The sequence below is a fragment of the Micromys minutus genome (assembly GCF_963924665.1).
Source record: "Micromys minutus genome assembly, chromosome: 31".
NCBI lineage: Eukaryota > Metazoa > Chordata > Mammalia > Rodentia > Muridae > Micromys > Micromys minutus.
The window spans coordinates 23873040-23888122 of NC_137966.1; the positions used below are offsets into that span (position 1 = coordinate 23873040).

General features: G+C 43.3%; 1 protein-coding gene across 2 annotated transcripts in view; it reads right to left on the reverse strand.

The window, feature by feature from the left end:
* Positions 1–1090: 1090 nt before the first annotated feature.
* Positions 1091–15083, reverse strand: part of ZC3H7A (zinc finger CCCH-type containing 7A) — a 31275-nt gene continuing 17282 nt past the window's right edge. For both annotated transcript variants that reach the window (XM_080942162.1, XM_080942163.1), the window contains exons 12-23: positions 14419–14605; positions 13855–14016; positions 12556–12752; positions 11822–11922; positions 10931–11112; positions 10067–10143; positions 9393–9526; positions 8924–9029; positions 6021–6129; positions 5361–5494; positions 3779–3942; positions 1091–1924 (exon numbers count right to left, since the gene is read on the reverse strand). In XM_080942162.1, coding sequence (XP_080798288.1) covers positions 1735–1924; positions 3779–3942; positions 5361–5494; positions 6021–6129; positions 8924–9029; positions 9393–9526; positions 10067–10143; positions 10931–11112; positions 11822–11922; positions 12556–12752; positions 13855–14016; positions 14419–14605 — 1743 coding nt within the window. In that variant the 3' untranslated portion in view covers positions 1091–1734. The remainder of the gene's footprint in view (positions 1925–3778; positions 3943–5360; positions 5495–6020; positions 6130–8923; positions 9030–9392; positions 9527–10066; positions 10144–10930; positions 11113–11821; positions 11923–12555; positions 12753–13854; positions 14017–14418; positions 14606–15083) is intronic.

A 15083-nucleotide genomic window follows, 5' to 3' on the forward strand; every position in this document is an offset into this window, starting at 1 on the left:
AAGGGAAAATAGCCTAGATCAAATGTTAATTTTATTTTTTCATTTTTATTGGATATTCTCTGTATTTACATTTCAAATATTATCCCTTTCCCCCACTCCAAATGTTAATTTTAAAGCCACCTATGTGGGGCTGGAGAGATTGCTCAGTGATTTAAAGAGCACTGGCTGTTCTAGAAAACCAGAGTTCAACTCCAGGACCAGATGGGTTCAGTGCAGAATTCTATCACACCTTCATAGAAGACCAAATACCAATACTCTCCAAACTATTGCAAAAAATAGAAAAGGCCTTTGGTCCAGTGAAGGTGTGTTTTCCCAGTGTAGGGAAATGCCAAGGCACTGAGGTGAAGAGGGTGATTGGAAGAGGAAGCACCTTCATGAAAGCAAGGGGAGGGGGAGAGAATATAATAGGAATGTAAATACAGAGACTATCCAATAAAATGATAGTAGTAATAAAATATTAAAAAATGATGAAAAAATTATGGGGCCAGTAGATGGTGGGGTATACCTTTAATCCCAGCACTTGGGAAGGACAGGCAGGTGGATCTCTGAGTTCCAGGCTAGTCTAGTCTACAGAACAAGTTCCAGGCCAGCCAGGGCTACACAAAGAGACCTCAGCAAAAAAATAAAAGTGGTAACTTGAATTCAGTTAACAGAACCTTATAAAAGTGGGAAGAGAGACTGGATCACAGAGTGGTCACCTACACACACTGACACATGGTGTGCACACATCCACATTAATAATCAATTAGAAAATAAAACTCAACTCAGGCTTGGGGGCCTCCTGTAACCCTAATTCTAGCAACTGAGAGGTGGCAGCAAGATCAGGAGTCCAAAACTAGACTAGACTGAACTATGTACGATCCTGTCTCAAGCCAAAATGAAAAGACATTTGGTGACCTCGGCCTAGGAATACAGGATATCATCACTACTTAGGGAGCAACAGTGGGAGGATTACAGGTTCAACCGCCTCAAAATAAAAACCTCTCTCTAAAACCCAGTTCCAATAACTCCTGATGGAGAAAGGACCACACCAAAACTATGAAAGTCATCTCTATGTAAAATCTTTTATTACAAGCAATATTGGTCCATATACTACACAATACTAGTTTAATCTTTCAAAAATCATCATTTAGACAGCAAAAGACCAAGAAACAAAATTTGTGTCAATTGATTATTTTCAAAATATTCTTGATGTGCATGATCATCAGTTCCCTTACCACAGTGAGACACACAAATACAGAAAACACCCATTTAACACACACTAGTGCTAAGTGGTTATTTGGCTTAAAAATCTGAGTTAAGAAAATCCTTTTTAGCAACCTACATACAGATAAGTAGCAGACTTTATTATATTAAATAAATTCATTCCACTAAAACACATAAGGAATTTCATCCATCATGTATTCCAATCCCAGTGTGCAGTATTCTCTCACGGCCATGGTTCTTACCTCAGAGTCATTGTCAACCTTACCCTCTTCCCCAACACACCTCAATCAAACTTCCATCCAACAGACAGCCACCTGGCAGCAAGTCACTTTGCCATCTGATGCCAGTGGCTCTGCAAGAGCTTAGCCAGGCTGCCAAACAGCCTTTATCCTATCTACTGTGGTTGCTGCTCAGGAGGAACAATAGATGCCAATCAGGCAGAAACCTGCAGCTCCTCTGCTACGTGCCTTTCAACACTTCTGATTTTTCTGGTCAGTGCTCCGATTGGGTTACATAAAAGGCAGCATATTACTTTAAATCTTTAAACAAAAAACTATATTTTCCAAAGTCATTATCATTTGGGCCAATTAGGTGATCTTTCCGTGCTTTCTGGAGTTTCATCTGTAGGGCCTTTCTTCTTTCTTCCCATTCATGAAGTTCAGCATTTCCATGTGCAAATTTACAACTGCTTCCTTCTATGCAGGAGCCATTCATATACCTGTCAGAAGTATAGGATGCAATCACAGTGTCATGACTCTTGAAAACACATTCTTCTGCAGCTGCATAGCCAATCTGCACACACCTTCTGCAATCATAAAGTTGTCATTTCCCCTCTCTTTTTGTGCTGCTGGGGATAAACCAGAAGGCCTCCTGCCTACTAAACATATGTTCCTTCTAACCATGAAGTTGCACCCCAGACCCAGCTAGAAAGCATAAGCCTGGGACATAAAATCTTTTATAGGCACAAAATACACAACAGAGAAATTACTTCTATAAACTATTTATAAGTCCTGACTAGGGCTGAGGGCCTAGCTCAGTGGTGAAGTGCTTGCCTGGGCTGTGGACAGAGGAGGGTCACTGGGTGTCCTGCTCCATTACTCTCCACCTGGTTCCCTGAAGTCTCTCACTCAAACCAAGCTAGACTGGGAAGCAAGCTCCCACAGCCCTCTGTCCCTACCCTTCTCACAGGCAAACACGTCTGACTTTCATATGGGCTCTGGGGCTTGTACTAGTGCAGTAAGCAGTGCTCATGTCTGCAGTGCTCATGTCTGCAGTGCCCATGTCTGTAGTGCTCATGCCTGCAGTGCTCATGCCTGCAGTGCTCATGTCTGCAGTGTTCATGTCTGCAGTGCTCATGTCTGCAGTGCTCATGTCTGCAGTGCCCATGTCTGCAGTGCCCATGTCTGCAGTGCTCATGTCTGCAGTGCTCATGTCTGCAGTGCTCATGTCTGTAGTACCCAAGTCTGTAATGCTCATGTCTGCAGTGTTCATGTCTGCAGTGCTCATGTCTGCAGTGCTCATGTCTGTAGTGCTCATGTCTGTAATGCTCATGCCTGTAGTGCCCAAGTCTGCAGTGCTCATGTCTGCAGTGCTCATGTCTGCAGTGCTCATGTCTGCAGTGCTCATGTCTGCAGTGCTCATGTCTGCCGTGCTCATGTCTGCCGTGCTCATGTCTGCAGTGCTCATGTCTGCAGTGCTCATGTCTGCAGTGCTCATGTCTGTAGTACCCAAGTCTGTAATGCTCATGTCTGCAGTGCTCATGCCTGCAGTGCCCAAGTCTGTAGTGTTCATGCCTGCTGGACCATCTCCCAGCCTCAGGTTGGGAGTGGGATATGTTAAAAATATTTTAAGAATCTTACAATTTTTAAAATTATCCAAGACTCTTTATTTTTATTTTCTTGTGATGTTGGGCTTTTTGCATCCCTATACCTCTGATGTGTCTCCAAGTCAAAGACTCTAAGTTTAGTAATTAAATACAAACAGTTTTTTGAAGGGGGTGTCAAGACAGGGTTTCTTTGTGTATCCCTGCCTATCCTAGAACTACCTCTGTAGACCAGGCTATTCTTAAACCCAGAGATTTGCCTGACTCTGCCTCCAGAGTGCTGGGACTAATGGTGTATGCCACCACCACCCAATACTTTTTTAAAATTATTGTATATGCATGTGAATATGCCTGAGTATGCGTGAGAACTAAAGAGCAGGTCCAATCCCTTGGAACTGAAGTTACAGACGACTGTGAGCCACTGGGTATGTGCAATAAGAAGCAGATCTCTCAACAGACAGGTGCTCATGACTACTAACCACCCCTCCAACACAACACTACTCTAAGTTTACATTTCAAATGTAACCTAAAGGCCACCTCTAATCTGATGAGCATTGATTCTGAGCAAAGACTGTGACAGAACTCTGAGATGCTAACAGTGGTGAGGGAAGAGTGCACAGATGCACCTGCATATGGTTCCTGAGCCTGCCAGGGCACCACCCACTTCTACTCTGTCTGCAGACAAAAAGAGCATGGAAGGACCATGCGATCAGCTCTCCTCTCAGGGAGCCTGCAGGGCAGAGCACACACCTCTCACAGATACTGAAGAACCCAGTGGGGAAGCGGTGCTGCCAGCAGTACTGGTCATCCTCAGTGTGGAAAACCTTTTCCTTGTGCTTCTCGGAGGAGATGTGGTCTTGCCATTGCTTCTCGCTGTTACAATTCTTCCCACACATCCAGCAGTGGAAGTCCACCTAAATGGTGCAGGGAGACGTGCTGCCTGAGAGCCTGTACCTCCCACGCTGTTTAAGCTCAGCCCAGGCTGCACTCTGGAGAAGCCAGGCCAAGGACATATAACTCAAAATCAGACACAGTATCGCACAGGACCAACTACAGTGTGGGAACAGAAGCCAATGCACAAGAAGCTAAGGAGTGCTCATCCAGTTAAGTTCAGGCAAGGAAGCCAGGGAAGCTGCTGTACAAACCAGGTCATTTGAAAGGCAGGTAAGTGTTCTGGGCAGAATTAACACCCTGAGGATAGTAGGAACTGCACAGGGTCAGAGCAGGCCAAATCTAGATTAACCAACGGCAATGCTACACAAGTGAGTCTCAGAAACACTACATTTGCATCAGGCACCCAGTACTATAAAAAACATCCATACTCACATGTGTCCTGAATATATACACACACACACACACACACACACACACACACACACACACACACAAGACCAGCACAGACAAAAGGCCTGCAGTGATGATGGACATGGGTAAGATGCAGGGTTGAAAGCAGGAGTGGCAGGAACATGCACAAATGCACAAGCACGCACACACATGCACACACCACTGCAGGTGTGCAACACGCCAGGCTGACTACAAATGAACAACAGCCTGGTCCGGCACGGTGGCTCATGTCTATAATCCCAGTTCTCTGGAGGCTACGTAAAGATGATTGCTCAAATTTAAGACCAGCCTAGGCTACAGAGTGAACCTCTGCCCTTCATCTAAACGGGGTGGGGTGTCGTATCACTGATGTATAAACTCAACATAGAGAAATACTGCTCTGGTTCCTCTGGGCAGAACAGACAGACTTCCGACTTTATCTGTAGTACAAAAGCCATTCATGTCTCCTTACTTTTTACAAAGGTCTCACTGTGGAGCCCTAGCTGACCCGAAACTTGCTATAAGAGGCTGCCTTTGAACTCGAGATCGCCTGCCTCTGCTTCCCAAGTGATGAGCTGAATGTGCATCTCCTCATGTGTCAGTTTTGGTTTTGAGACAGGTTCTCATGTAGCCCAGGGTGGCCTCCAAAGATGACCTTGGTTTTCTGGCCCTTCAGTCTGGAACTCCCAAGAGTGCTGGGATTAAAAGCATGCACCACCACATCCAGTTCATGCAGTGCTGGAGATTAAACCCAGAGTATTATGCATGCTAAACAAGGATTCTACCAATTAGACTACATCCCAACCAAGCTTCTTTATGGTTTTGAAATTAAGATATTAAGCAAGATAATTTCAGCACAAGGAGATTTAAGCTAATGGCAAAAAAAAGAAAAAAAGAAAACACAGAAGAAAAAAAGACACCAGAGGGAGCCAGGCTGCATGGGACAGAGGAGAGGGGCGTAAGGCACTGCACAGGCAGCCCTGAGGCGTTCGAGGGCAGTGGTACTTACAGTTACTTCAGCATAGTCTGTTGGCATGTGGATCTGCTTCCCGTTTTCTTTGTTACAGTGACTGGCTGTCTCATCACTTTTTTCAGTCTTTTGGTTCTTCAGCCAGAGTTCATAAAACTGCTCTATATCATATACTGAAGAAAAAGGAACCATGTTCAGCCACAACCACCAAATGCCATTGAAATCCACACGTGCATGTGGATTGCCTATCAGCTGCTATACCATCAGAACAAATGTGGCACACATCTTTACTCCTGTTCTCAGGAGGCAGAGGCAGGTGCATCTCTGAATTTGAGGTCAGCCTGGTTGAGTTCCAGGACAGCAAGAGCCACATAGAGAAACCCTGTCTCAAAAAAACAAAACAAACAAATCTGTAGTAGAACTTAGACTCAGAAGTGAGATGTTGTCTGAAGCACCTCTTAAACTCCCGTCCATCTGAGGCCACACTGAGCTTGTCTAGAGAGTCAACCGAGCTGTCCCGGACAACTCTTAAGGAGGTTACTTATTAAGTGCAGGATGTGACACCAAATGTGGCCTAACCAAATCCACACCAAGAAGGCTGTGGGCAGGCTTCCAGCAAGCAGCAACAGCAATCCTAGAGCTGCAGCCAAAACTCGTGAGTGTGCTCACAGGTATCAAGGACAGAGAGCACGAACTTACTTTTGTTATCCTTCATGTAAGTCCACACTTCCCGCTCCTCAGGACTATGAGCAAAGGAACAGTTGCCAACATACTGACACTTTTTTCTATTAGCAATATGGTTGCATAGCTGTGTAGAGAAAAAAGAAATATATATAATACATACATACATACATAAACACACACACACACACACACGTGCATACATGCACACATATACACTGAAGACAGGGCATTGCTTAGTACAACTAACTTTACATTAGAGAAAATAAGTCATGATCAGTGCTAATGCTCACTAGTATAAATTTTAAGATTAATTCTATTTAAATGGACCATAAGCCCAAAATACATGACAGTGATAGCAAACATTTCTATTTCAGAAAGTTTCCCAAAGAAAGTGAAGCACAGAATTAAGGAGGACAAATTTCCTACAAAAGCACACGCTAGGGATGTCATCTCTGCACTGAACATCTGATACCCTCTCTATCAAGTGACCACTGCTCTCTTCCCATAAGATTCATGATGCCTCATGTCAGAACTGGGGACGGGAAGAGAGCAAGGCTTGCTCCACAGGTTACTAGACAGTGCCAGGAAGCTTCCAGACTCCAAGTCCTAATGACCCAACATGGACAGTTAACCTTAGCCACAAGTCTAGATACCGTGTATCTGAAGACACCTGCTGTGTTAGCCAGGCTAGAGAAGTAAGAGGCTTTCCAACAACACTCCTTAAGTGTTGGAAATTTAACAGGAACAAGGAGGCACGAGCAGGAGAATGAAGTTTTCCCTGAGAATCACTGGTCTCTATGAAACAGGAGAACCCCCATCACCAAGAAAGCTCATTCCTAGGTCTCAGCAGTTGGTGGCTGTGATGCAGCAAAAGCTCCTAATTGCTAACTAGTCTGTGTCCTCTACACCAGGGTCTGGCCTTTCTCACTACTTACCTTACAGAACAGTGAATGCTCATCATCTGCTTTTGGGAAACTCTCAACATTACACTTTCTCCTGGGATGAAAATCAGTAACCTCGCATGAAAACCTACACGAGGAGTCTGTGGACTGAGTCAGCTTGATCACAGACTTGGGTACATTCTTTTTTCTTTTCTTTTGTTTGAGACTTTGAGAAACAGTCTGTTTATGTAGCCCTGGCTCATCTTAAACCAGGATAGACTTAAACTTATGGTGACTCTTCTGCCTCTGCCTTCTAAGTGCTGGAGTTACACGTGTGAGCTGACACCCCTGCCTTATCCAGTCTCTCAAAGATAAGGAACAGGGAGCATGAGGCGCAAGGCCAGGTACTGTACTGGGTTTCAGAGACTCCATAACAAATTACTGTCGTTATGGCATAATGACTCCATTTACCACACAGGAAAGTGAAGCCACAGAATATTACAGGCTCCTTCTGAAAGAGGGTGTTTCTACCTCCCTACAATCTCTATACCCCCCACATATACAACCTCCCCAAAATCTAGACACACCACACACACACACACACACACACACACACACACACACACACACACACTTTGTTCTAGGAAAAGAGTCCCTACAACATCTACCATGGCTGGGGAAAAGAGTCAGTAAAGCTACTGAAGTGATGTTAGAATAGAGCTCACCACATTAAAGCTTAAAGGGAAACCAACAGTCCTGGGTAGCACCTCAGGAACTACAAAAAGAGTAAGTTATTTGTTTTGGCAGTTCTGGGGATTAAACTCAGGACCTCACACATGCTAGTTTTAGTTGCCCTGGTTTAGCCAACTCTCAAACAACACATTCTCATCCTTTACAACCCAAGATATCAAGGTTCCAATAAATCCCCTTTTCACAAAAAAGCCTTTTGACTCCACTTCAGTTAGAGCAGATCACTGCTTAGCAAAGCCTGGCTTTGTGATTTGCACTAAGCTTACAAAGCTTCAGGGCACACGCGTGACACAACATTCATCGTGTGCTTCCTCACTCTTCCAGTCACAAAGAGGACCATGTCCCTGGTTTCTCTGATGAGGCATTCTGGCACATTGCTGTTAGCACTCCACCTGTCCTATCTTAAATCACACCGTGATGCCTCTGGACTCTCCACACACTGTCTTGTGAAAAGACAACAAGTGACCTGCCTGGTTATTGGAATTGTCTTGGCCACTTAAGGCCCTCCCAAAACAAGAGGTGCTTCTGCATGAGCGAAATGCTATCCTGCTAAGATGGTGTGGTGTTCTCTTCCCAAGAGGAGTGAAGAACAGAAGTGTGCATGGCTGGCACTGACGCTCTCTTCTGGGCAACCTTAGCAAGTTTTATGTCTTTGAGGTTTGTGTGTGTGTGTGTGTGTGTGTGTGTGTGTGTTAAGGGGGTGGGGTTGAGACAGGGTTTCTCTGTGTAGGTCTGGCTGTCATGAAATGATCTCTGTAGACCAGGCTGACCTCCAATTCACAGAGATCCTCCTGCCTCTGCCTCCGGAATATTGGGATTAAAGCAGTGTACTACCAATGTCTCCCATCTTTGACTGTCTTTTAGCTTGCATCCCTTGCTGTAGTGAAACAACCAAAGTACGACAGGAAAAATCAAAGAGACTACATCCAACATTGTTGACAAGAAAGGTGGCCCTGGGCTTCACTTCCAACTCAGACAAAATAAAAGAAAATCCTCACTCTGTCCCCAAAATAGATCCTTTGAAAAATTAATTAAATTTTGCCATAACTTTCCCTCAACTCTGGTTATATTCACTCTGTCTACATAACTTCTGAAATACCAGTCAATATGGAAACTGCTAGTCACACACATACACCATGGAGCAAGGAAGAAAACCAAACAGCTTCAATCTCATCACAACTGAGGAGCAGAACTTAGAGGGCTTTGAGCTATAGTCTGAATTAGCACTACTTTCTAGAAATTGGAAATGCCTAATTTTAAAAAGTGGCTTAAAAATTACGTATGTACATCAAACTGTAAAGGCATTTGTTTCTTTGTGGGGAGAGGACGGATGTTCATCCACTTCTTACGTTCAAAAGACATCGCTCTCATTGCACGACGTTCTTTGGTCCACCTAAAAAAGATGGAGTTCAGAAAAAAACAACACTCGGGCAAAAAACATAACATAAAAGGCGAGCACAGCTTGTGCACCCAGAGGACCAGAGAGTCTTCTCAACCCTTCTAAGAGACGCCTTGTGTATCTACTGTCTCACTTCTTCCTGACACTTTTCAGCATTCAGTATAAACTAAACAAACGAAGTGGTAAAACCAAACAAAAAGCTACTCATGAAATATCAGCTACTAGATCCTTCAGAGCCTCTTCCTTCTCATCTGTTAGCACAACTAATCACTGACTGTTTAGTGTCCTGGTCTCCTCTCACTCACATGACTGGACCCTATGGAGCGCAGGGACTTACAGGCACCCACACATACTTACGAGTGCTGTGCTTTGGCACTGCAATACTTTCTGTTCCTGTCTGGTTCAATGACTTGGCCATTTCTCAGACACTGAGCACATACAAACTTTATCTCCATGTTAAGTAATCCAGGCATTATTTGATTACCAAGTACCTTGAACAATGAAAGATCAATTACAATAGAAACCACTTTTCAAAAAACAGCGTACAAAATTTCAATGCATTTTGATAGTTGTCTGGCTCTATGACCTGACAAATACATATATGCTGATAGTTAAACTAAACTGACTCAAATATACAAAAGAATCTAATAAAAAGATTATAGAGTTATAGATGCCAAACCTCAACTGAGAGAAGCTAGTTTTGGAACTCAGTGGCTTTTGGGTAGGTCAAGAATGATGGATAAGCAAGTTAAACCATGTAACACAAAACTTCAAAACATGACCTATTACCCTTATCCAAGAATTACTAAAAGCCAAGACCCAGTGTTTTCCCAAATGTGCTAAACAGGAAAACTGTGTCCTATGTCACAGATACCACAGGCTGCCATATGCTTGCACATCTGTCCATCTGTTTTCACAGAAAAGTTACACAACTGAACAAGCACTATGTAAAAGACCACAATCTATCACAAGTCCAGCACCAGCTCTGTAACTCCTGAAGGGCACCCAGATCGCAAGGAACGGGGAGATACCTGCACTCCAGGCATGCTTGCTTCCAAACTTCTCCAATACTGTTTGGATTGTTGAACAATATCATCATGAGAGATGCCTAGGAAATGTACAAGTTTCTCTTAAAGAACACATCACAGTAACATCTCAACATGGTGTCAGTCAGCCTAACAGAATTTTAACTCTCCAGGTCTCAGGTGCCTGGTCCATCAAGGATGAATGTCCACTGCATCACAGTTTTAAATGAGGTGTTTACAAGCACAGTCCTTTGTGTCTCTGAGGAATCCCTTCCCCAGTCATGAAATCCATGCTACATGTACAAATTTGTGTCAATGATTAACTGCATAAAAACGCATCTGAAATAGGCAATTCTTTAAAAATGCAAACAAACATTACAGTAGCTGAGCAAGATGGTCGTCCTAGAGTTTCAACTACTAAGAAAGCTGAGGTAGGATTGCAAACTAAGTCTACTGAGACTGCAGAGGGAGCGCAAGGGCAGCCCAACCATGTAGTGGTGACCTATCTGACATAAACAGCAGGAGATGAACTCGGTGATTGAGAGTGCACCTGGAGCACACATGGCCCTAAGTCCAATCCCACCAGAGGGATGGACCTGCACGCTTACATTTTTTATCACATGTAATTTATTTACACTGTCTGTGAATGCAAGTGGGACTCAGAGGACAGAAGGCATGTCAGTTTTCTTCTCACACGGATTCCAGGGATCCCACTCAGGTCCGCATGCTTGGCCTGAGTGCCTTTCCCACCAAGTGAGCCATCTCCCCAGCCCCAAACTGTTACGGAGAACTGGCTGGGAAGTCTGTCCCCTCCCCACCCGGTCCCGGCCTCTCTCACACAGAGACAGTATCAAGCTGACACACACCCACCTCTTTCATTCTGCATTATCCAGACTTTCAGTTCAATCAGACTATGAGCATAGAAGCATTCATCTTCCCTCACACAGCCATAACGGACTTCATGTCGACATAAATCAAGTTGACACTGCTTATGGAAAAAACGGATTTTGGAATACTTTACTGTGGTCTCTCTCAAAATGTGGACAAGGCACCTAAAACAAAACCAAAGTAACATTTTAATACTGCTCAGCCAACTTTGAAAACTATACATATACATACACATATGCACCATGTTAAGTTCTAGTTTGAAAAAAAATTACACAAACAACTTTTAATGGTATAACTATAGTTTAAAGAACAAAAAATACATGTCTTGAGAAGCTATAAATTAATGGACTTTTCTATACTAAGTACTCTAGTAATTCAGTACTTAATTCTCAAACAAATGAATGAAAATACTTTTTAACTTCTATTATATTTATTTAGTGTATACACACACACACACACACACAAATGGGATTAAAGTCATGTAAGCTCGCTGTTTTGCTTTTTGCTGGTTTCTCATTATATAACACCTGCTATCCTAACTTGCAATGTAGGTTAGGCTAGACTCAAATTTGTGGTTCTCCTCTTCTGCCTCCTGAGTGCTGAGATTATAGGCATGTGGCATAACTCCCAGCTAAAAGACATGTTAAAATAGTTATTACTTCTCCAAACAATAGAAGGGCAAAAGGAATACCTTCTGCTGACCTTTTCTCCAGCAGTGGTCTCACTGTGGAGTCCTAGCTGACCTGGGGTCCTGCCTTCAAGCTCTCTGCTGTGGTAACCACGTGCAGCTCTGTATCTACTCTACTTCTGCCTTTACTGGATCTATGAACACCTATCTCTGTCACTACAAAACAAGAGAAACCACCAACATACTTATTGTCCTCAAATTCGTGCTTTGTGGCCGGGTGAGAACACGCAGTGGAATTATCTTTATTTCTTTTACTTATCATTCTAGGTTTATGATCAAAACATTTCTGAAACAGAAAGAAAAGAAGGATTATCACACAAATAAACACAAGTCTAAGTTTTGTGCCCAGAATAGTGCCTTAGTTTCAGTATTTTTGTACATTTATAATGAATAATGTTGCCAACTGATACCCAGCACAAAACCTTACTACTATACTCTGCTCTGGTTGATTTAAGACATGATCTCTATAGCCCACGACACTGGTTTTGAACTTAAGAGTGATGTTCCTGCCTCAGACTCCTGAGCACTGGTGCTGAAGGCATGCACCACCAGGCCCAGCTTTCTTCTGTTCATTCAAAGAGCAGGAGTAGCTACTGGCTTAAGCCTCATACAGATCTGCCTGCCTTTACTTCCCGAGAGTGCTGGGTTAAAGGTGTGTCACCACACCTGGACATATTTAGTTTTAGTTTGTTTTTTGTTGAGACAAGTAGCCTTAGCTGGTCTGGAGCTCACTATATAGACCAGGCTGGCCTGGAACTCAGATCTGTCTGCTTCTGCCTCCCAAGCGCTGGGGTTAAAGACACGTACCACAGCGCCCAGCCACAACATTTTTAATGCAGTGCTGAGGCCTCCGTGCACACTAGGCTCTCCACCACTCTCACAAAATTTGACAGCAGAAAATGAGTCTGGGAGAAATCACCTCACAAAGAAATGTAAACTCTCCAAGGTGCTCCTGGAGAATTTTGACCACAGTAAGGCTGATCTTTCCATTGCCACCAAAGAAAGCCTCTCGACTGAATGCCCCTTTTCTTTCCAAGGTCCACACATCTATCTCTTCTTGGCAATAAGCAAATGTACAGTGGCCAGAATATCGACATTCATCCTCTGCAGCGACATCTGGAAAGGCAGGAGACAAGAGACACCTGTTTTTCCAGGGTCAGTGAACAGCAAGCACAGTTACAGTATCAGTGGAACATCCCAGACAATTCAGACAGTTCAAGCAAAAAAGTCACTCCAGTGCAGGAGGTGGTGGAATTCCGTCTTCCAGCTGAGCCACTTTTGATGGCAATGGGAAAAAGATGCAGGGCTGCATCAAGGTTGAACCCATTTAATGGAGAAAGTGGGACACGAGTCAGAAATGGGGTTAAATTACCAAAGCACATGTTACATATGTGTGGAATGTCATGTTTGGGCAGAAGAGAAGGCTTAACAGTTAAAGAACACTGGCTGCTCTTGTAGAGGGGCTCTGGGATTGCATCCCAGCATCCACACTGAGCTCCCCTTTGGAACAGCTTTGAATGTGCAGGCCCTGAACTTACAGGTACACAGACATATATCCATGTAAACACTCATATACATAAAATAAATGAAAATAAAACAAAAAGTAAAATACATCCAAAAATAGCAGTTTCCTTTCTTTCTTTCTTTTTTTTTTTTTTCTTTTTTCTTTTGTTATTCCTTAGTGGCTTTCAAAACACCTTAAACTGAATGCAAGTCTCCTCAGGAGCACATTCAGAGCTTCAGTCCCTGCTGTAATTCTATGAAGATGAAACTGAGTTCCACATTTAAAAATCTGATCTAGGCCTTGTCTCCGCAGACTATAAAATATATACAAATGTTAGAAGAAAAAAAAAACAGTAAAAATAACAGAAACTATAAACTGACCTGATCCAACATACTGCTGTGCCCCATCTAACCATCTTTGTTACTCTTTTTGTCTTTAAGGTTTATTTGTTTATTGTGTGTCTTAGTGTGTGTCTGAGGATGCCGGATTCCCTGGAACTAAAGCTGCCTGGAAACTGAACTCAGGTCCTCTGAAGAGCAGCTAGAAGTCTTAAGCACTAAGCCATCTCTCCACACCCTTGTCTAACCATTTTTAATAACAGGAAATATTGGAACAAATGTAGCCAACAGATACAGACAAGGCCTGGGGCAGACCGATTCCCCAGAAGTTGTTTAGTCAAGTAACATACACCACTTTATTAATTACAATAAATACCTTTGCATATATAATATGGTCCTTCATAATTTGTTTTTGTTGGTCTTGGACGTATTTTTTTCCATGATTTATCTTCAACATTTTTTATCCTACCAATTAAAATATCTTTCTTACATTTATGATCTAAATTAGCATGGTATGTGAAATCCATTAACTTAGGGCCTGAAAAAGACATAAAGAAGATTGTTCATTTTTTTGAGCAGAACAAGTGCCTTTCAGCTGTATGGACAGTTTATAAGCACTCATGAGCAGGTGACCATTGACCACCACTGGCCCGAAATCCCATCAGAAACAAACAGGCTGCCAAAGTGTTGTGCCTTGTCAGAAAACACAATGTCTCCTGTTCAGTGGCAGTGCTGCCGAAACGATCTGAATAGGAGGAGATCTAACTGCTCAGAACAGCAGAAACAGGCAACAATCTGAATAGCTTTGGGAGCAGACACTGCCTGCTCTTTCCACTGCTTCCTCCCTAACACTGCAAAGGCACCAGAGTCAGGGCTCTTTCCACCTGCTCACAGGCACCTCATGGCTCACACTTGCTGCCCGCTAGTTTGGTGTGCTGACCTGATTTTACAAAGCAGATCTGGCAAGCTTGCCTCAGCTCGTGGGTTCCTTCGAGGGGATGCCTAGGAGTCACTGGTGAAAATGGTTTAGTGATCATGCTTCCAAAAAAGTTTCCAAAGTCATTTTTAGGCTGAGTTGAAATTTCCAGAAAATTTTCAGAGGCAAACAAACTACCTGGTCCATTCATCTGCAAAAAAAGTAAGAAAACAAAACAAAACAAAAAACAAAACAAAACAGAAACAAGCAACAAATATTGTACTATCACTAAAAAAGACCTGAATTCCTGTGGAGATTAGGCCAAGACAGGTACCACCCTGTTCCAGTGTGCTTCTCTATGACAAACTGTCACTTTCTGCATTTCCCTTTCAACTCTGGGCCCCTTTAGTGACCCTCTAATGGCTGGTGCTACCTCACAACCGTTCTGTTCCCGCAGCAAGTGCATCCTTACACACTCTGCTCTATGTCTCCTTACTCTGTGGGGCTGCACTGAAGTGTGCACTGTCTGTGAGGTGACTGCTTTGCTCTGGAAGATCCAGTCACACACTCAAACATTTACACTGGATGTTCCGGATGAGTCTTACAAAACTATTCTCCACAGCACACAGAAAATTCAAAGGAGACTCTCATTGCCATCCACCATCTACAGAATTCAGTTACTTAAGTAC